Raw genomic sequence first — 20,843 nt, forward strand, 5'->3', positions numbered from 1 at the left:
CTGAACACATACTGTTAGTGTTGATTCAGCAAATTGAAAAAATAACAGAACAAATACAATAAAGCAGGAGAACAAAACAAAACAAAAAAGAAGAAGGGTGAGGGTCTTATTCTAACAACAAAAACGAGTTCAAATTATCTAAGAGTTTCTGGGCATTTTTGTCCTGTCGCCAAACAAGCATGACGACCTACATTTCTGCGAGGTCAAATCTTCAGCATAGAGCTATGTCAGGTATGAAAACAAACAAGCAAACAGGTAATCCCAAACTGTTTAAGAAAAAATCTTAGCAATTTCACAACACAACCTAACAATAAAAAAGAAGAGATAAGAAAACAATAAAACAAGAAGGCTATTAAAAGTTATTGTCTTTGAAAATGCTGTTTTATTCATTTTATACTCATTTAGGTTCTACACTAACATTTTATTTTATTATTTATTTACTTATTTATTATTTTATTTTATTTATTATTTTTATTTTATTACTTTATTTCATTTAATTTTATATTTTTGTTTTATTTAGTTGTATTATTTTTTATTTTATGTTATTATTTTTATTTTATTTTGTTATTTATGTTTTATTTTTAATTAATTTTTTTATTTATTTTTTATTTTTATATAATTTAACTTTAGTATTTTTTGATTGATTTGTAATTTTATAATATAAAAATAATTTTGTTTATTTCATTTTAGTACTTTTTGTTTTATTACTTTATTTCATTTAATGTTATATTTTTATTTTATTTAGTTGTATTATTTTTTTATTTTATTATTTTTATTTTATGTTATTATTTTTATTTTATTTTATGTTATGTTTTATTTTTAATTAATTGTTTTATTTATTTGATCATTTTCTAATTAATTTAATTCATTTTTAATTTTTATTTAATTTAATTTTAGTATTTTTTGCTTCATTTGTAAATTTTTAGTTGTTTTTTATTTTATTTTATTTTTTTATTTTATTTTTTATTTTATAATTTTTATTTTATGTTATTTATATTTTATTTTAATTAATTTTTTATTTATTTGATCATTTTTTATTTAATTGAATTAATTTTTAATTTTATTTACTTTATTTTATATTTATTTGCTTTATTTGTAATTTTATAATATAAAAAATAATTTTATTTCATTTTATAATTTTTGTTTTATTTTATATCATTTTAGTATTTTTTATTTTATTTTATTATTTTATTTATTATTTTTAGTTGTTTTTTATTTTATTTTATTTTTTAAATTACATTTTTATTTTATCATTTTTATTTTATGTTATTATTTTTATTTTGTTTTATGTTGTTTAAATTTAATTTTTAATTAATTGTTTTATTTATTTGATCATTTTTTATTTAATTTAATTCATTTTTAATTTTTATTTAATTTAATTTTAGTATTTTTTGCTTTATTTGTAATTTTATAATATAAAAAATAATTTTATTTCATTTTAGAATTTTTGTTTTATTTTATATCATTTTAGTATTTTATTATTTTATTTATTATTTTTAGTTGTTTTTTATTTTATTTTTTAATTTAATTTTTAATTTTATAATTTTTAATTTAATTTAATTTTTGATATTTTAGTTTAGTTTACTTTCGTTTTTTCTTATCGATTCCTGGATGAATAATGTGCAGCACGTACATCCAAAACTCTAGAGGGCGCCAACAGTGGCTCGACCCTACAACACGGAAGTTATTATGTTGTGTAAAAACACATGTGGACACAAGTGAATTTGTACATGTGAGGGACTAACCATGGCTCAAACACAAAACAATATCAAGAAAACCTCTTCTAGAGACTTACTGACCTGTGGCAACGGAAAAGGTGAGACATTCTTTAAAAAAAAAGACTCGATTCCAAGTTAACAAAGAAAATGACAGTTTACAAAGGGAATCAGTTCAGAAGAATATTCTTGTATCGGATCAGTTGTGACTTGTTGTGCATATTTGTGATTAGATAAAGTTACTAAGTTTCTGCTTTCATTTATTGGGCGACAATTCAGTTTTCACTTGACTAATTGAAATCTTGAATAATTAAACTTCTTCAAACTGATTATTTAAAAAATATGTAACACACGTCCTGCAATAAAGCACAAATAATGGTTTTGATGAACACTCAAGTGGATTATACTTGGTTTTTTATGTTATGTGTGTGGTGGCAATACCATTTCAATTTAGAAAACGAATTAGAAGTCTTATTATAATTAACTTATATTAAAAATAAATAGTCTTTTTCTAAATTAACATTTGACCAGTTGAGAAGAACTCCTCTCAAATCATAATGTAGAAATCTACATCTCTGATGTGCTTTGTTGTTACTTCTTATTTACATTTTAACCAAATATCTTTTGGGAACACATAATCATGAATGAATTGCTACCTTTGTTGTCTCCAGGAATCCATGAGAAACTTCTGTTGAGCTCTAAAAGTGCTTCATTGCAGACAGAAAGGGTCCCCAAAAGTAGTGGTGAGTATGTTCATGTCATCAGTTGTATTTGTAGGTTATATATATATATATATATATATTGATTATAATGGTTTATCTTGCATAAAATGCATAATTGCTGTAGTCCATTAAATAAGAATATATTGTGTTTCTGTGTGCTAGTTTTGAACAGACTGCAAAGTTTCCTTCCCCAAATCGCCCAAGCCAATGAGTCTCTAAAACAGCAGATGGACGAAGCTCCTGCTAGTTTCTTTGACATTGAGAATGTGGAGGATGCGGAGAAAGTCATCGAGATGGTGTGTCGTCTTAAAGTGTCTAAATATAACAATATTTTACTTTTCCCATTATAACCGGATGTGTTTGAACCGCAGGATGTGGCTCTGGTTGAGCTAGAGGATTCGGACAGCAGCGAAGAGGATGACTCTTCATCGTCATCGTCATCATCCTCGTCGTCGTCATCAGAGGAAGACAGCTCAGATGAAGAGGTGACAACTGTCACAGCAAAGACACTGAAACTTCCAGGTGACAGAAAGAGAAAGGCCAACATCCAGGTGATCGAGAATAAGGGCGAGTGAAAGAACACATAGAAGATGTTAGGTTTCGGACTGGAGTCGTGTGGATTATAGTGTTTTTAACTTCTGGACTCGCGTTCTGACGGCACCCATTTGCTGTAGAGGATCCACTGGTGAGCAACTGATTTAATGCAGAATTTCTCCAAATCTGCTCTGATGAAGAAACAAACTCATCCACATCAATGTTCATTTTTGGGTTGGCTATTAAAGGATTAGTTCACTTCCAGAACAAAAAATTACAGATAATGTACTCACCCCCTTTGTCGTCCAAGATGTTAATGTTTTTCTTTCTTTAGTCGTAACGTTAAATAAATTATGTTTTTTCAGGATTTCTCTCCATGTATCGTTAACGGACTTCAATGGTGTCCCCCAAATTTGAACTTCCAAAATGCAGTTTAAATGCAGCTTCAAAGGGCTCTAAACGATCCCAGCTGAGGAATAAGAGTCTTATCTAGCAAAACGATTGGTTATTTTCTAAAAAAAAAATTACTTTTTAACCTCAAACGCTCGTCTTGTTTAGCGCTGTGTGAACGGTTGGTCGTGACAGTTAGGGTACGTCTAAAAACTCCCGTCTCATTTTCTCCTCCAACTTAAAAATCGTCCTACATCGCTGTTTTTACCTCTTTTTTTTTTTTTTTGTAAAGGGTGTTTGATCTTCTTTGTATGTTCACTTTGTAAACTCTGGGTTGGTACTTCTGCAGCGATGTAGGACGATTTTGAAGTTGGAGGAGAAAATTAATTGGGAGTTTTTAGACGTACCCTAACTGTCTTGACGGACTGAGCGAGACGAGACAAGCGTTTGAGGTTCAAAAGTATATAAACTGTATTTAAAAAAAAAAACAAAAACGATTGTTTCGCTAGATAAGACCCTTTTTCCTCACCTGGGATTGTTTACAACCCATTGAAGCTGCATTTAAACGGCATTTTGGAAGTTTAAACTCGGGCGCGAAATAGATCTCCGTTATATATAGAGAAATCCAGAAATGTTTCCCCTTAAAAAAAAACATAATTTATTTACGACTGAAGAAAGAAAGACATGAACAGCTTGGATGACAAGGGAGTGAGTACATTATCTGTAAATGTTTTGTTCTGGAAGTGAACTAATTTTTTAAGTCAGTCTCTATTGTTGTCCCAGTTGAGTATAAGTTACTTGAATTGTGTTTTGTGTTCTGCATTAAAAAAAGTTCAATGTTTCAATCAAGAAAAACAGTTTTTGCAATTTACATTCTTTATTGTAAAAATGGTTTCCCGACGCTCCTTAATTTTTGTTCATAGTTGACATAAAGTTGAAATACTGTCGTGTGTAATGACTGTTTGGCACCATGACACTTCCAGTCTGACTGACAGCGTATACAGAACCTGAAATAACATCTGCATATGATGACACTTCATTGTTTGTCAAATGCATGTCATTGAAGAAGCGTTCATGCATATCAAAAACATCATGAATCTTCAGCGAACATTTGGCAACAGATACTTTCAGTCCTTTTAACAAGAATGTGTCTGAATGCTTCACATTGTATTGAATTTAAGAGTAAGCTGCTATCAAGCATGTCCAATATTTTTGTACAAAATAAATAACTTTCTTTCAAAAAGAATAGTGTTTATATTGTTTCCCTTTCCAATCATCTGTCTGGAATGCAAAATTAAATATATAAAATAAGACACGTTGTCGAATCCTCTAATAAAATATATACAGTTATGCTAATACAAATGAGGGATGTGAAAATGTTATGCATAATAAAAACCCTTGTGATGTGCAAATATGGTAACACAGATTTCATAAAGTGGCAGTGATGCAACATGGCTTGAAAATATATGAATATTATATATAAAACAAAAGACTGTGTGTGTCTGAATAGCTTAAAAACTGAAATATGTTTAAACTAGTGCTGTCAGATGATTAATCGCATCCAAAATAAATTTTTTGTTTACATAATTTATGTGTGTGCACTGTGTATATTATGTAAATATAATTATATACACATGCACGTATATATTTAAGAAAAAATGTTGTTTATATATTAAAAATATTTATATATAATATCAATTATATGAATATGAATATAAATATATACATGTAAATACATATTTTCAAAATATTTACTGTATGTGTGTGTATTTATATATACATAATAAATATACACAGTATACACACATATATTATGTAAACAAACTTTTTGGATGCAATTAATCGTGATTAATCATTTGACAGCACTAGTTTAAACATTTTAAAGTTTGGGGTCAGTATTTTTTTTGTAGAAATTAATATGTTTATTTATCAAGGGTGCATTAAATTGATGAAAAGTGGCAGTAATATTGTTTATAATGTTACAAACGATTTCTATTTCAAATAAATGCTGTTCTTTTAACTTTCTATTCATGAAAGACTCAAAAATGTCATGTTTGCACAAAAAAATGAAGCAGAAATTTCTAATAGGCTGCTCAAATTTACTTGAGCAGCCTATTAGAATGATTTCTGAAGGATCATGTGACACTGAAGACTGGAGTAATGATGCTGAAAATTCAGCTTTGCATCACAGGAATAAATTGCATTTTAAAAAATATCAAACTAGAAAACAGATATTTTAAATTGTAATAATATTTCACAATATTACTGTTCTTACTGTATTTTTAATCAAATAAATGCAGCCTTGGTGAGCAGAAGAGACGGACCCCAAACTTTTGAAACATTGTGTACATTATCTTAACCAGTTGTGATATGATGAGTGACAGGACATTTTGCTGGCTACTTGGTTTCAGCATCACGGATAAAGCATCATGCAGCAGTTTCACGTTCAGTGTGGACAGACAAATTACTTGACACAAAATGCTCGATCATAATACTATTGTGGTTACTTCCTGAAACTGACTACCTCAGTATGATAATTCAATGTTTAATATTTAAAAACCATTACTTGATCTGATTTGTGGCTGCTTTTGTGTCCTTGGGTTCACTTGGAGGTCATTTTTCCATTTTTTAAAACCTTGTTAGCCAGTGTAGACTGGCAAGTCAGCATTTGTCCCACTCCAACAACTTCCAGAAAAAAGGGCGATAAAAAAACGTAGGCACATCAGTGTTGTCATGGCAGGAAATGCTTTTCCTATCCTATCAAACCTGCTTCGAGACAGTCCGGCCACTTTGAGCTGCAGTCAGGGGCCTTGCAGTCTTTTCCACCACAGGTTTTATTTAATACTCCACCGTCACAGCTTTAGTCCGCAGGTACTCGTGCAGGGCTTCCTCACCTGTAAACATATGCACATGGTCCTCATGTTCATGAAACTTGTTTTAATGTGATACAGAGATATGATACAGTGTGTTTTGTTCACTCTTACCAAGGTCTTTGCCAAACCCAGACTGTTTGAAGCCTCCAAAGGGAGACGCCACGTCGGTTTTGTTGTAGGTGTTGACGAACACGGTTCCCGCTTCCAGTCGCTCGCTCACATACATGGCCTTGTTGATATCACGGGTGAAGACTCCAGATGCCAGGCCAAACTCTGTGTCATTGGCTCGGCTTAGAACTCCATCTACATCACTGATGGGCATCCAACAATCATATTTGATATTCTAATGAGCTTCTGCCTTGGTCAGACTGCCATAACAAGCCCTTCTAAGGTCCAAAAAAAAAGCCTTACCCATCTTTGAATTTGGATACCACCATAACGGGGCCAAATGATTCCTCTTTGGCGATGAACATGTGGTCTTCTACATCTGTGAAGACTGTGGGCTCCATAAAAAAGCCTGTAATCATAAATAGGCAGATATTACAAATGGAATAATCAGTGTTGTTATTGTCAACTAAAACTATTAAAAATCGTTTTGGCAACTGAATTAAAGTTGAAATAAAACATAAATATTAGATGAAAAACTGAAACAAGTTAAAGTACTTAAAATACAAAAACTAAAACTGAAAATAAATAAATAAATAAAAATTCAAAACTAATAAAAATGAAAAAAGCTCATAAAATGACTAAAACTAAAATTAAAATGAAAAACTTAAAAATATTAGAAATGGTGGCTTGGCAGCTTATTAAAAAAAACTGAAGTAATAAAAATTGCTAAACTAAACCCAACATAAAAAGTAAAGCAAAGTATAATTAAATATAAATATAAAAATATAAATATTAAAACACGTATAAATATGACAAAAATCACATTCAGTTATTAAAACTTAAATAAAAATGAAACACTGAAAATTAGAAAAACTTAAATGAGAATGAATAATGGTGCCTTAAAAGCTGACTGAAATAAGTAAGTTAAAGTACTAATAATTATAAAATTAAAACTGAATATAAATATACAAGTATATAAAAACACTAACAAATATGACAAATCATAACAAATTACTAAAACTTAAACTACAATAAGAAATGAAACACACGAAACTTAAAAACAAAAAATAATAAAATTTAAGTGAGAAATAGTGCCTTAAAAGCTGACTGAAATAAGTTAAAGTACCAATATTGATCAAATTAAAACTAAAATAAAAATAAAGCTACATATAAAAAGAAATATATTAAATGAAAATTAGAAAAGCTACTTTGGTAACTGAAATAAATAAGTTTAAGTACTTACAATAATAAAACTAAAACTGAAAAAAAAAAAAAAAAAAATGACAAAAGCTCATTAAATGACTTAAATTACAATGGAAAAACTTAAAAAAAGGCATTAAATTAAATTAAATTAAATTAAATAAATTAAAGCACTAAAAATGACTAAAAACTAAACCTAAAATAAAAAATATAAATATAAATATAATTAAACACAAATATATAAAAACACTAATAAATATGACAAAAATCACATCGAATTACTAAAACAAACTAAAATAAAAATGGCACTTAAATTAAAAAAAAAAACTTAGAAGAAAATAAGAAATTGTGCCTTAAAAGCTGACTGAAATAAGTACTAATACTGATAAAACTAAAAGTGAAAAAAAGCCAAGTATAAAAAATAGAAATGTATTTAAAAAATATTAAAGATTCCAAAACGCATAAATTAGTACAATTTAAGATCTAAAAATAAATATTAAGATATTAAGAAAATAATACTATTTTATAAATGACTAAAATAACACTAGCAATAATGCATATATGATTATACATGTATTTATGTTCACAACCTCTTTTAAATCAAGGGTGTCTGGTTAGATTGAACACTGAGGTGTCTCACCTGGTCTGTCCACCTGTCTTCCACCATAGACGAGCGTTGCCCCCTCCTTCACGCCGATCTCACAGTACTCCACCAGTTTGTCCAGGTGAGCCTTGTGGTTCTGAGGTCCGTGATCTGTGGAGCGATCCAAAGGATCTCCAATCTTCATCTTCTTGATTTCCTCAACCTGAGCACACCAGTATGTCATCATCTATAACAGCTTGCATGCTTTAATATACAATCAATGTAAGACGGAAATAAGTACCACTCTGCTGATGTACTCGTCATGAATAGACTCCTCAACAAACAGCCGGCCTGCAGCGATACAGTTTTCTCCCTTGTTAAAGTAAACAGAGCTCATGCCCTGCAATGTACACACAAACACACAGTAAGATCAAGAAGAAAATGATCTTGCATCTGTTTGTTCTGGCACTAGTTGTCTTCTCTCACCATTCTCACTGCTTTGTCCATGTCGCAGTCGCTGAAGATGATGAGGGGAGATTTACCGCCCAGCTCCAGAGAAACTTTCTTCAAGTTACTGACCGCACAACTGCAACAGAAACAACAGAAATGACATATTTAAGTAATAGCAACAGAGTAATTGATTAAGTGTTGATTCTAATGAAATTACATGAATGGGACTCACCTTTTCATGATCTGTTTGCCAATGGGAGTAGAGCCTGTGAAACCCAGCTTACGGATATCAGGGTGATCAGACATCCTCTGCCCGACCAGACCACCTGAAAGAAACAGATGATTGAAATGTCAGTCATCATAAGGTGTAAGAAAGTGACATCAGCTACCAGTCAACACAGGAAATAATGCTTTAACAAACAGACAAGCTGCACATTATGCTTTTAAACTTTTTGAAATGTCTTGTTCCACTGTTTTTCATTGTAGGTGCATTACTGCAAATGAGACCTATTTGTTTATACAACCCGAAAGATGAGTCGAATCCTGATACCTGATCCTGGGACAATGTTGATGACTCCTTTGGGAATGCCAGCTTTGACTGTCAACTCAGCAAACTTCAGCGCAGTTAATGGGGTTACCTGGAAAAATGTAAAAAATACATGTATGTCTAGTTTATATACAGTAGTTTGTGTTTTTTAGAAAATAAATCATATGTTTTTATTTTGTATATTTTTATTTTACGTAATTCAGTTGTTATTCATTTAACAGTAGCTGTACTTTCATTAAAATATAGTATATGTATTAATTTATATTATATCTAATATTAAATATGTACAAATATAAACATAAAATCACTGTGGTTAGTGGGAAAATGTAAAGAGAATATGAAAAGAATTGAGAATATCTAGTCTAATATAGTTTGTATCAGAAAATAAATCAATCATATTTTGTATATTTTTGGTATAATTTTTATAATTAAATTCTTATTAATGTAGTTAATAGTATTTTTATTTTAACTACTAAAATACAGTGTGTGTATAATTTATAATAAAATATAATCTATATTAAAATAATCTATATTAAAATATAATCTATATTAAAACATAAACAAACTCAGCAAATATCAGTGCAGTTTGAGAATACAGAAATAATATCAAAACAACTAAGAATATAGACTAGTTTATATGCATACATTTTTGTTTCTTTCTAGAAGTCATATTTTGTATATTTTGTGTATATTATATTTTTTATCGTTCAGTTTGTATTAATTTATGCAATGGTATTTTTACTTTATTAAACTATAGTAGTTGGAGAATATAGAGAGAGTATTAAAAGAATTAAGAATATAGTTTAGTTTGTATCCAATTGTTTGTGTTTTTCAGAAAATGAATAAATCATATTTTGTATATTTTTTTGTTTATTGTATCACTTTTATAATTTAAATCTTGTTAATTTAATAGTATTTTTACTTTAATTATTACAATATTGTATACATATTAATTTATATCCTAAAATATATATTGATATAAAAATATATAAATATAAACTCAAATTTCAGTGCAGTTAATGGGAGAATATCAAAAGAATTGAGTATACAGTCTAATTTGTACCCAATAGTTTGTTTTTCAGAAAATTTCAATTATATTTAGCATACTTTTTGTATATTGTATCATTTTTAGAATTTAAATCTTATTAATTTATTTAATAGTATTTTTACTTTAATTAATAAATTATAGTGTACCTAATATATATATATGTATATATATATATATATATATATATATATATATATATAAGCTAAAATTTCAGTGGGAGTGGGAGAATATACAGATATATATATTTTAGTATAAAAATATACATATTTTTATTTATAATAAAATAATCATGTTTTTGTTTGTGTTTTACCTGAGCAGGTTTCAAGACGAGTGTATTTCCTGCCGCCAAACAGGCTGCGCTCTTCCATGCCAACATCATAAGTGGGTAATTCCAAGGAATCACTATGGCACACACACTGAGACACAAACCAACACCATGTTATACTTTAATACTAATCAAATTTGCATACACACACATTAACAATTACTCACCCCAGAGGTTCTTTCTTTGTAAAGGTTAGGTTGCGATTGGGTCTGGCCTGATTGATAGGTATCGTTGAGCCCTGCGAGGAACAGGACATGATGTGTCAGCGACGGAAGTTATAAAATAAATGCCTGAGTAAACACAAACACACACCTGGATCTTGTCACACCAACCAGCGAAGTATCTAAATGTCTGAATGGACATGCCGACGTGTGTTTTCAAAGCCAGTGTATAAACAGCACCAGAGTCAATCGTCTCAATAGTTGCCAGCTCCTCCTGGTGTTCCTCCATCAGGTCAGCCAACCTACACACACACAAAAAAAAAAAAAAAAGTTCTCATTTGTTGCAAATTAACCATGAAACCTGCCAACCAGGAGTTCACTGAGAAATCATTAATTGGTCGAATGATTACACTGTATTGCTGTTTGTTTTGCAAATGAGTTTGACTTTACATATCAATGTTAAATATTGTCCCAGTGGCTCAATAAAGTCAACAAAACTCTTACCGGTAGAGCAGCCGCCCACGGTCACGAGGGTTCATCTTACCCCAAGGTCCGTTGTCAAATGCCTCTTTGGCTGCACTAACCGCTCTGTCCACATCCGCCACGGATGCATATGACACTTTACAGATCACCTGAAACACAACGCAACCATTAGACATGCCAGGGATGAGTTTATGTGTGTGTTTGAGATGACTTGAACGTACCGAGCCGTCTGTAGGGTTCACCGTGTTGTATGTCTTTCCATCTTCGGCATCTTCGAAACTGCCGTTGATGAAACACTGATATGGCATCTTCACGGTCATGTTATTGACGTCTTTTGTCACGTAATCGATGACTAGTTCCTCCTCCTGGTCTTCTCCGCGCAGGCGGCGGACGAACATCTGGATGAAGCTCTGGAAGGTCGTGGCCATGTAGACGTCTTCATTCTGAAGCTGAACTCCTTCGCATTTCTGCTTCACCTCCTCCACCAATCTAAACCAAACAATCACAATAACACATGATCCACTTATAATGTGTATAAATGTCTCCTTCAAAAACTAGTCATAATATAGTTTTACATGAACATTTTTAACCCCTTTACAAGTAAACAAGTTGTTTTTACTTAGACTTTCATATGTAAATGACCTCTGTTTGCATGTTAGCTAAGTATGCTAAGTTGTTAAATACTGAATCAACATTGATGTATGTGGTAAATCATTTTAATGTTATCATGGTTGTGACGTCAATATCAATATGTTTTTGCCTCTTAGTTTCAGTGTTATTATTGTTAACTAAAATTAAAATAATAAAAAAAAAAAAAAAAAAAATATATATATATATATATATATATATATTAAAAGTCAGTCATTGAAAGTCGAAAAAATGTAACTACAAAAAGGCAAGTAACAAAAATGTAGCTTAAATATTAAAAATAATAAAACAGAAACAGAAATAAATGAAAGTTAAAAAAATAAAATAAATAATCAGAAATAGAAATAAATAAAATATTAAAACAAATACATAAAATAATACAAAAAAATTCTACAACTTAGAATAAAAAATAAGCTAAATAAACAGAAATAGAAATAAATTAAAAATAAACTAAATAAATAAACAGAAATAAAAAAGATTAAAATAAATGCATAAATAAAAGACTGAGACTAAAATTTAAAAACGAAATAAAGAAACAGAAACAAATTAATTATTAAAAAAATTGAATAAATTGAAAAAATAAACAAATTAAACAGAAATTGAAATAAATAAAAGATAAAAAAGATAAATAAATAAAAAATAAAATAAACAAACAGAAATTTAAATAAAAAGATTCAAATAAATGCATAAATACAAATAAAACAAATACATATAAATATTTTTAAAAACATTACTACATTAGTAAAAACACTAAAACTAAGACTAAAATTTAAAAATGAAATAAATAAACAAATAAATACATTATTAAAATAAATAAATAAAATAAAATACATAAACAGAAATAGAAATAAATAAAAGATAAATAAATCAAAAATAAATAAATAAACAGAAAACTTAGAATAAAATTTTAAAATAAAACACATAAACAAAAATTTAAATAAATAAAAGATAAAAAAAGGTAAATAAAAAATAAATAAACGGAAATTGAAATAAAAAGATTAAAATAAATACATAAATAATAAAAAAATAAATATTAATATTTTTAAAAACATTACTAAAAGCACTACAATCAAGACTAAAATTTAAAAATGAAATAAACAGAAATAAATAAATGATTAAAATAAACAAACATATAAATAAACATATTTTTTAAAACATTTATAAAAACACTAAAACTTAACTAAAATGAAAATGGAAATAAAAAAAGCTTATTTAAAACATTAATAACTACTATAACAGTATAGAAATAAATAAGATAAATAAAATAAACAACATAAATAAATAAATGATGGTCAGACTCACCTGACTACATCCATAGAAGCAGCTCCAGACTTGAAGAAATCGGTTGTGTCATCAATAACTGGAACATTACTCAGAATACCTTTCCAGATTGCCTAGACAAGTATAAAACAACATACAAGTGACATAATTGCTCAAATGTATACCATAATGCATTTCTGAGGCACATAAACATACACATACCCTGATCTCCTCTGCCATTTTCTTCTCATCATCTGTGAGATCCAAACTGGCAGCCTCGTCTGACGAGAAGTATTTGGACGCAGGAATCATCTTTCCATCCTCAAACTGCAGGTTCTTCACCTGGAGCTGCACAGTGATATTATATTAAAGCAGTTAGTACTCTTATTATGAGTTTGTAGCACAGACTTAATGCCTAGACGCCATGTAAATAAAAAAACAGAAGCTAACCGCTTTTCCATCAGACCCAAATAGAATAAGCCCAGATTTGGCAATGAGTCCAGGCTGAGACGCCCCTTCCACCTCAACTGGCTGTCCTGCGGGCACCGACCCGCTCAGCATTGATGAGCTGTACAACGTTACCGGCTACAGAACAGAACACACACACATTACTATCCAGTAAAACTTAATTTACTTCACATCTTATAGCAGGACAATCAGAATAAAGTGAGTTTGTGATACCAAATATGTAACCCTGGACCACAAAACCAGTCTTAAGTAGCATGGGTATATTTGTAGCAATAGCCAAAAATACATTGTATGGGTCAAAATGATCGGTTTTTCTTATATGCCAAAAATCATTAGGATATTAAGTGAAGATCATGTTCCATGAATATATTTTGTAAACTTCCTAACGTAAATATATTAAAACTCAATTTTTGATTTGTAATATGCATTGCTAAGAACGTCATTTGGGAAACTTCAATTTGCACCCTTAGATTCCAGATTTTCAAATAGTTGTCCAAATATTGTCCTATCCCAACAAACCATACATCAACGGAAAGCTTATTTATTCAGCTTTCAGATGATTTATACATCTCAATTAAAAAAAATAAGCCTTATGACTGGCTTCGTGGTCCAGGGTCACATATGAAGTATCTTTTTGTTATAGTCCTCTTTGTAGCCCCACTTAGATCAAGATTCAAACAGACTATGTGTTTAGAAAACGCACCTTGCCATCAATAACAACCCAGGCACCTGGAACTTTATCATGACCACGAATCCAATTATGGATGACCTCTGCCGGCTGAGCCATATTCACCTGGAGAAAGAGAGGCAGAAAATGACAATAAAAGATTTTCACTTCTTGGGTCTTCTTTGCTTACCTTTGAAGCCCTATAATCACAGCTAATAACTGTTTTACATATGTCTCACATTTGCATTGGATTTCTTTTGGATTCCCTCATAGCTGGCTCCTTCTTCAGACTGAGGGATCTTGGGCGCTTTGCCATCTGCAATGAGCTGTACAGCTTCTACCTGTTTGAACAATTTGGAAGTCAACTCAGATTCATGAACCTCACAGGAGTCAAAATCCAACATTTACACTCTTAAAAATAAAGGCTCCAAAGGGGTGTTTTTGCAGTGATGCCATAGAAGAACCATTTTTGGATCCTCAAAGAACCTTTCAGTGAACAGTTCTTGAAAGAACCATTTTAAAGAACATTTTAAAAAATCTAAAGAACGTTTTCTGCATTTGAAAGGTTCCATGGATGTTTAAGGGTCTTTGTGGAACCATATTCGTTTTTAAGAATGTGATTTGAATAAAAAGTCATTTTCATAGTTACCATAGCCTTGATGCCCTCCGGAAAGAGAAAGCGGTTATAAAGTGTGTCCACTGTATCGTTGGGCTCTACTGGACATTCCTTCTGCAGCAGGATGGGGCCAGTGTCCAAACCATCATCAGCCCAGAATACACTAAATCCTGCTTTCTTATCACCCTCGATTAGCGTCCTGCACACACATAATTAAATCCTTTTCATTTAAAACAATAGTTTACCCAAAAATGAACATATGCTGAAAATCTACTCATGTTTAGGCCATCCAAGATGTAGATGAGTTTGTTTCTTCATCAGAACACATTAGGAGAAATTTAGCACCACATCACTTAGTCTGCAGTGAAGAATGAGAGTCCAAACCGATAAAAACACACGACTCCAGTCCAATTAATGTCTTCTGAAGAGAAAAGTTGTGTGTTTGTAAGAAACAAATCCATCATTGAGACGTTTTAATTGAAAAACATAGTTTTTGGCCAAAAAAAATGAATCCTTCATATCAAAATCCACCAATTTAGAACTGTTTTGGGCTGTTTTCACTTGTGAACAATGCTTGACCTGTGCATATTTCTCTCCTGATTCAGACTAGATGACTTTTTCACTGGAGAAAGCAATATTATGTACTCGTATTCTAGGAATTTGATTGTCTGAAGTAGTGTGGATTACTTGTGGATTATTGTGACGTTTTCATCAGCTCTCATTCTGACGGCACCCATTCACTACAGAGGATCCATTGGTGAGCAAGTGATGTAATGCTAAATTTCTCCAAATCTGTTAAAGAAACTCATCTACATCTTGGATGGCCTGAGGGTGAGTACATTTTCGGCAAACGTTCATTTTAAGTGTCTAAATACAGTAGTTCTCAATATTACATTTTAGTAACATCTCACCAGTTAATGGCGGAGGCTCCTCTGTGTTTAGGTAGGATGGAGGGGTGGTATATAATCGAGCCGTGTTTTGGGTGGTCGATCACATTCATGGGGATGAACTGGGAGCAGAAGGGCATGACGTTCAGCTCGGCGCCCACCGCTTTGTACGCATCCACCACCTCTGGAATGGGCTTACCCTTCACCCGCCACCGTGGGAACTTAAACACCGGGGTCCCGTCTTTTTCCGCCACCACCGCTGAAGGTCAGAGAGAAATTGATTCTGAGAAGTTACGTAAGGTCGCACCTGGCATATTCACTTTGTTGTACTTCAATGAATAGAGAGGCAAAGCAAAACCTATCAAATCAATATCATGCATACTTAAGTAACTGACCTTGTCCTTCATATCTGAATCTATAAATGTATCAGTCATAAACTGTTAGTGTACGCCACTGTAACAACTTCAAAAGACTTACAGTGCCCTTGGCGCTGTTCAGCACATTATGTAATCATGATTTGTTGGAGATGAATTAAAAAGTAACAATTCAGAGGTTCTGAACTCCAGTTCAACTAGTTCTAAAGTTCAACCTGAATAGAAAGCAGATGCAAATAGGAACAGAGTTTATTATGTTCCCTGGTTTCCTAGGATAGTTCACCTGAAAATCAAAAGTCATCTCTCTTTAAATTCTGCATTTTTTTAATACTATTAATGGCTACCATCAACTGTTTTGTTACCAGCATTCTTCAAAATATCTTTGTTTGTGTTTAACAGAACAAAGAAACTCGAGTACTTGAGTATATGATGACAGTATTTTCATTTTTGGGTGAACAATCCCTTTAACTTTATACTATACGTTACATGTACAGTATACTCCTGCAACTCTAAACAATTTTCTACTAACAAACAGGCTAGACTACAGAACATAATATATAATAACTATATTTCCTAACTATAATGATATTAACACTCAATATGTCATTGCATGTTAATGAAGTGCACAATTTTTTTTATTAAATATAAAAATAAATGTGTTTTGTGTGTGCATATATATATTTTTATATACCAAATAACTTGTAACAACGTTATAATTACACATTTATAATTATAAAAGATTATGCAATTTTATTGTAAAAAAATGTATGTGCATATATGTGTGTGTTTATATTTTTTTCTTTTTGCTCTTATCAATAAGCATGCAAATTATTAAACATTATATTATCACTTTACATTGCAAAAACAGAAAAAAAATATTGTGTGCAAGTGTGTATATATATATTTATATTTATATTTATATATATATATATATATATATATTACAAAAATGTTATTATACTTTTAGAATTATAATTACGAATTATTATGCATATAATAATTTTTTTCTAAGAAAACTACATATATTTGTGTATATATGTGTGTATATATTTTTTTTGCTTTTTGCACTTATCAATATGCATGCAATTTATTATTCAATTTTAATGTATTTTATATTTTCATAATTTAAAGCTTTAAATTATTTTTTAAAATATTTTAATTTTATTATTACAATAAATTATTATGCATTAAAAAATGTAATAAATTTATATGCATATATATACATATGTGTGTTTATATTTCTTTTGCACTCTTTGCAAATTTTATGCATGCAAATTCATTTTTATTTTCATTATTAAATATTATTATATTATCACTCAATATGTCATTGCATGTTGCTAAAAGAAAACATTAAAATAAATGTGTGTGTATATATCAATATGCATGCAATTTATAATTTAAATTTAATGTATTTTATATTTTATAATTTTATAATTTAAAGCTGCAATAATATTCATAATATTAGTTTTAATAAACATTTTTTGGGCACTCAACATTGGGCAATGACACACTGATGTAATGAGTGAAGACCTTTACCATCTGTAGTTCATACAAACTCCTGTAAGAATGATTGTGTCTCCTATTTGTTCTCACATACATCACAAATGCTCCGATCACTAGGGGACTTCTCACCTCACACGGCTTCACACTGCTTTCGCCTAAACAATGTGGTCATTATGCGGGATGAACTTCTCCTTCCCTGACCAAAACTGAACTGCCTCTGCGCCTCATGAAAACATAAACACTCACACACAGAGGAGCTGTGAGCCATGTGCTTCTCAGGAATGCCACGTTGTGACTAAAATAGGCTGACCTCGCTTCCTGTAAGAGTTCATTAGAACAATGGCAGCCTCATTGTTATCCACAAACCTGATAAATTTAATTAGAGATGTTCCAAAGATGTTCTCCATCTTTCAGTTCCACTTCTGTGACACTTCCCAGCCCCCATGACACCACTACAGTAACAAAAAACGGTCAGTGCTCTGCTCTGTCCCACCCCCACCCATCTGACACTCACCCAGGGGGTCCGCCTTGCCATCCTTATCAGGAACTGTGAAAACGCCCACCACTTTATGACCCTGCTTGCGGAGGTTTGTGTACACTTCCTGTCCAAACAAGCTCTGGCCAATCAGAGCCAGCTTCAGCTTGTTTTGGTAGTAAGCCTGTGAGAAACAGTATTATAATGTAAAAAATATTACAAACAAGCTCATCAGACAAAACTAAGTGGTTTACTGTAAAGTGTCACTGATATTAATATATGAAACATAATCAATTTCAATTTCAAAGTCCAGTTACATAATATAGCCCTTTGTTCTTTGAAACTAACCACTGCTCTGATCTTCATAGCTGATTTAGTTTTGAGTGTATTATGTGATCATGACAAACTGCGAAAGTCAAAGATGATACAAAGGAGTACTTATGGGTTTAAAATATAAACAACACATATTAGTATTATTTAGTTATTTGTTCATGTTTAAATAAAAAAAAAAAAAATCAATAAATATTTAATAAATACCAAGATGTTTTTTTAAACAATCTTTCAAAAGATTTTTAATTTAGATAATGACAAATATTTTAATATGACTAATATTTAATAAGTTGTATTATTATTTTATTATTAGTTATGAATGAATAAATAAATTAATTCATGCAAACTACTTATTCCAAGAATTTAAGGCCATTAATGAGACTTCTTTTTACATCTTTCAAATGACTAAATTAAATTCAGATAATGATAAAAATGAGAGTAATTACTTTAAAATATAAATAATATATTTATTATTATTATTCAAATAAATAAAATATTATGCCAAACTATTTATACCAAGAATTTCATCTTTTTAATTATTATTATTATTATCTTATTTTTTGTTTTAACAACCTAACAAAAGACTTCTGCATGGAGATGTCTGCATGAATTGCATTTTTGTATTCTAAATAACTTTACTCATATGGACAAAAAGCACAACATTGTCTATTTTACTTCATTATATTCCATTCTATGTTGTATTGTCATTATTATTTGTGTGTTTTTTCTTTAAACATCTTTTAAGTGTATTCTTTTCTTTGTTTTGTGTATACATATGATGCTTTGGCAATGTTGCATGCAAAACAATCATGCCAATAAAGTACTTTAACACTATGAAACAGCAACTGTGCTGCACAATGGAGCTAAAATTAAAGAGCTGCAAGCATTGCTTACACTGCAAACATGCAGTGAAGTTTATTATGGATTGAGATATAGAAAGATCATGCATGCAAAATGCTTATATATCAATGCACATGTGATTTGAAGTTATATTTCGTGTTCTAGTAATAGTGACATTAGTAATATGATCTGCCTTCACATATTCTCGCCCCCCTGCTGATGCAACTCTCCACGGATCTGTCCAGTGGAAGTAATCCGACGAAGCAACGTGGCAAACACTAAATCCCAAGCCGGTTTAACTGTATAAAACCCTATATCTAATTAGCATGCATACAGTGTGCATATGTAGTGAATTAATGCATAAGTGTAACACCGACAACATTGCATTAAGAACTGGGTTGTATCAGGTGACAGCATGCTTGCAATAACTATACATGGTAAACCCTATATTATAATGTTATTTAAGAGCTCACCAACATTTATAAACTTATTTTAAGGTATATACATGCATCAACCACCAATACAGCACATTTTCACGTATGCATTCATTCATTCATTCATATCAATGCAAAATCAACAATGCAGAAGATGCGGTTACTCACAGAGCTCGAGGAGAATTTCCTTATGACCGTGTTCGCCGTCCACAACATGGTGAAAATATTGTAAACACTTAAAGAAAGGTTACGTTTATAGTCCGGGGTAGTGGGCTGGGAACATGCGGTACTGTAAACTCACACCTGCGGTTCGCTGACTGACTGTATGTGGTCAGTGTGGCAGCGGAACCAGACTGAACCGACGCGCACTGACGCTAAGGCGAGTTCAGTACGTGCGCGCTCCCGGGACATACGTCACGGCGGCTATTCATTTGATGCGAGTAACCGTAATAGCAGCAGTTATTAATCATTAATAACTAAGTCTAGTATTATTAATAACATACAGGGTATCTGAGGGGTTTATGAAGGCAAGTATAAGACTTTTTACAACCAAGTAAAGAAAATGTAAGAAATAAATCGAAGTCAGTATGTTCTCTAAATGTAAATGTCTAGGGAGCTCATGAATTGTATTAGCAATATTTAAAAGCTAAAATCATTACTTTTTAATTCATTTTACAAATTCTTAAAATTGTACAATATTTATATAAACATATTTTCCAACATACAACCCCTTTGACAGATATGTGTTCTTGTTTTAGCATAAACTCACTTAATTTTATTCAGTCTTTATTTTGTCCATGTCTTTATTTTACATCTTAAGTAGATGTATCTTGATTTATGGATGTCATTGACATACCACAAATTCATATATGTGACCCTGGACCACAAAACCAGTCATAAGGGTCAATTTTCTAAAATTGAGATAATATAAGAGATAATAACTGAATAAATAAGCTTTCCATTGATGTATGGTTTGTTAGGATAGGACAATATTTGGATACAACTATTTCAGATAAAAAAAAAAATCAAAATATTGAGAAAATTGCCTTTAAAGTTGTCCAATTGAAGTTCTTAGCAATGCATATTACTAATTAAAATTAAGTTTTGGTATATTCTATGATCTTTACTTAACATAATATTTATGCATAAAAGAAAAATCTATCATTTTGACCCATACATTGTATTTTTGGTCATTGCTACAA

The 20,843-nt window shown here is 30.7% G+C and overlaps 2 protein-coding genes across 3 annotated transcripts; one reads left to right on the forward strand and one right to left on the reverse strand.

Annotated features, from left to right (window-relative positions):
- The first annotated feature begins 1,679 nt into the window (after positions 1-1,679).
- nopchap1 (NOP protein chaperone 1) lies at positions 1,680-4,301 on the forward strand. Its single transcript, XM_051107504.1, has 4 exons — positions 1,680-1,816; positions 2,387-2,458; positions 2,600-2,733; positions 2,809-4,301. Exons 1-4 carry the CDS (start codon positions 1,747-1,749, stop codon positions 3,010-3,012), a joined length of 480 nt encoding a protein of 159 aa, XP_050963461.1. The 5' UTR covers positions 1,680-1,746; the 3' UTR covers positions 3,013-4,301.
- Positions 4,302-4,320: 19 nt separating this feature from the next.
- Positions 4,321-20,765, reverse strand: aldh1l2 (aldehyde dehydrogenase 1 family, member L2). Of its 2 annotated transcripts, XM_051107500.1 has the most exons (22): positions 19,810-20,765; positions 18,077-18,221; positions 15,710-15,944; positions 14,832-14,997; positions 14,422-14,523; positions 14,219-14,308; positions 13,498-13,632; positions 13,270-13,395; positions 13,090-13,181; positions 11,361-11,628; positions 11,161-11,288; positions 10,808-10,958; positions 10,663-10,733; positions 10,481-10,586; positions 9,126-9,213; positions 8,808-8,901; positions 8,612-8,711; positions 8,427-8,525; positions 8,183-8,348; positions 6,646-6,751; positions 6,346-6,545; positions 4,321-6,255 (listed from the first exon to the last, which is right to left on the reverse strand). In XM_051107500.1, exons 1-22 carry the CDS (start codon positions 19,855-19,857, stop codon positions 6,200-6,202), a joined length of 2,772 nt encoding a protein of 923 aa, XP_050963457.1. In that variant the 5' UTR covers positions 19,858-20,765; the 3' UTR covers positions 4,321-6,199. The 2 variants fall into 2 exon arrangements, with proteins under 2 accessions (XP_050963457.1, XP_050963458.1); XM_051107501.1 differs by lacking the exons at positions 18,077-18,221; positions 19,810-20,765 and adding an exon at positions 17,929-18,053.
- Positions 20,766-20,843: the final 78 nt, after the last annotated feature.

The sequence above is a fragment of the Labeo rohita genome, chromosome 4, assembly GCF_022985175.1.
Source record: "Labeo rohita strain BAU-BD-2019 chromosome 4, IGBB_LRoh.1.0, whole genome shotgun sequence".
Lineage (NCBI taxonomy): Eukaryota > Metazoa > Chordata > Actinopteri > Cypriniformes > Cyprinidae > Labeo > Labeo rohita.

Excerpts from the sequence above, each read along its gene's own strand:
- nopchap1 (XM_051107504.1), top strand. The coding sequence starts at position 1,747 with ATGGCTCAAACACAAAACAATATCAAGAAAACCTCTTCTAGAGACTTA. Across the intron at positions 2,459-2,599 it reads AAGGGTCCCCAAAAGTAGTG|TTTTGAACAGACTGCAAAGT; the intron begins GTGAGTATGTTC and ends TCTGTGTGCTAG. Across the intron at positions 2,734-2,808 it reads CGGAGAAAGTCATCGAGATG|GATGTGGCTCTGGTTGAGCT; the intron begins GTGTGTCGTCTT and ends TTTGAACCGCAG.
- aldh1l2 (XM_051107500.1), bottom strand. The coding sequence starts at position 19,857 with ATGTTGTGGACGGCGAACACGGTCATAAGGAAATTCTCCTCGAGCTCT. Across the intron at positions 18,222-19,809 it reads GGAAATTCTCCTCGAGCTCT|GCTTACTACCAAAACAAGCT; the intron begins GTGAGTAACCGC and ends TGTTTCTCACAG. Across the intron at positions 13,396-13,497 it reads TTGGGTCTGATGGAAAAGCG|CTCCAGGTGAAGAACCTGCA; the intron begins GTTAGCTTCTGT and ends ATCACTGTGCAG.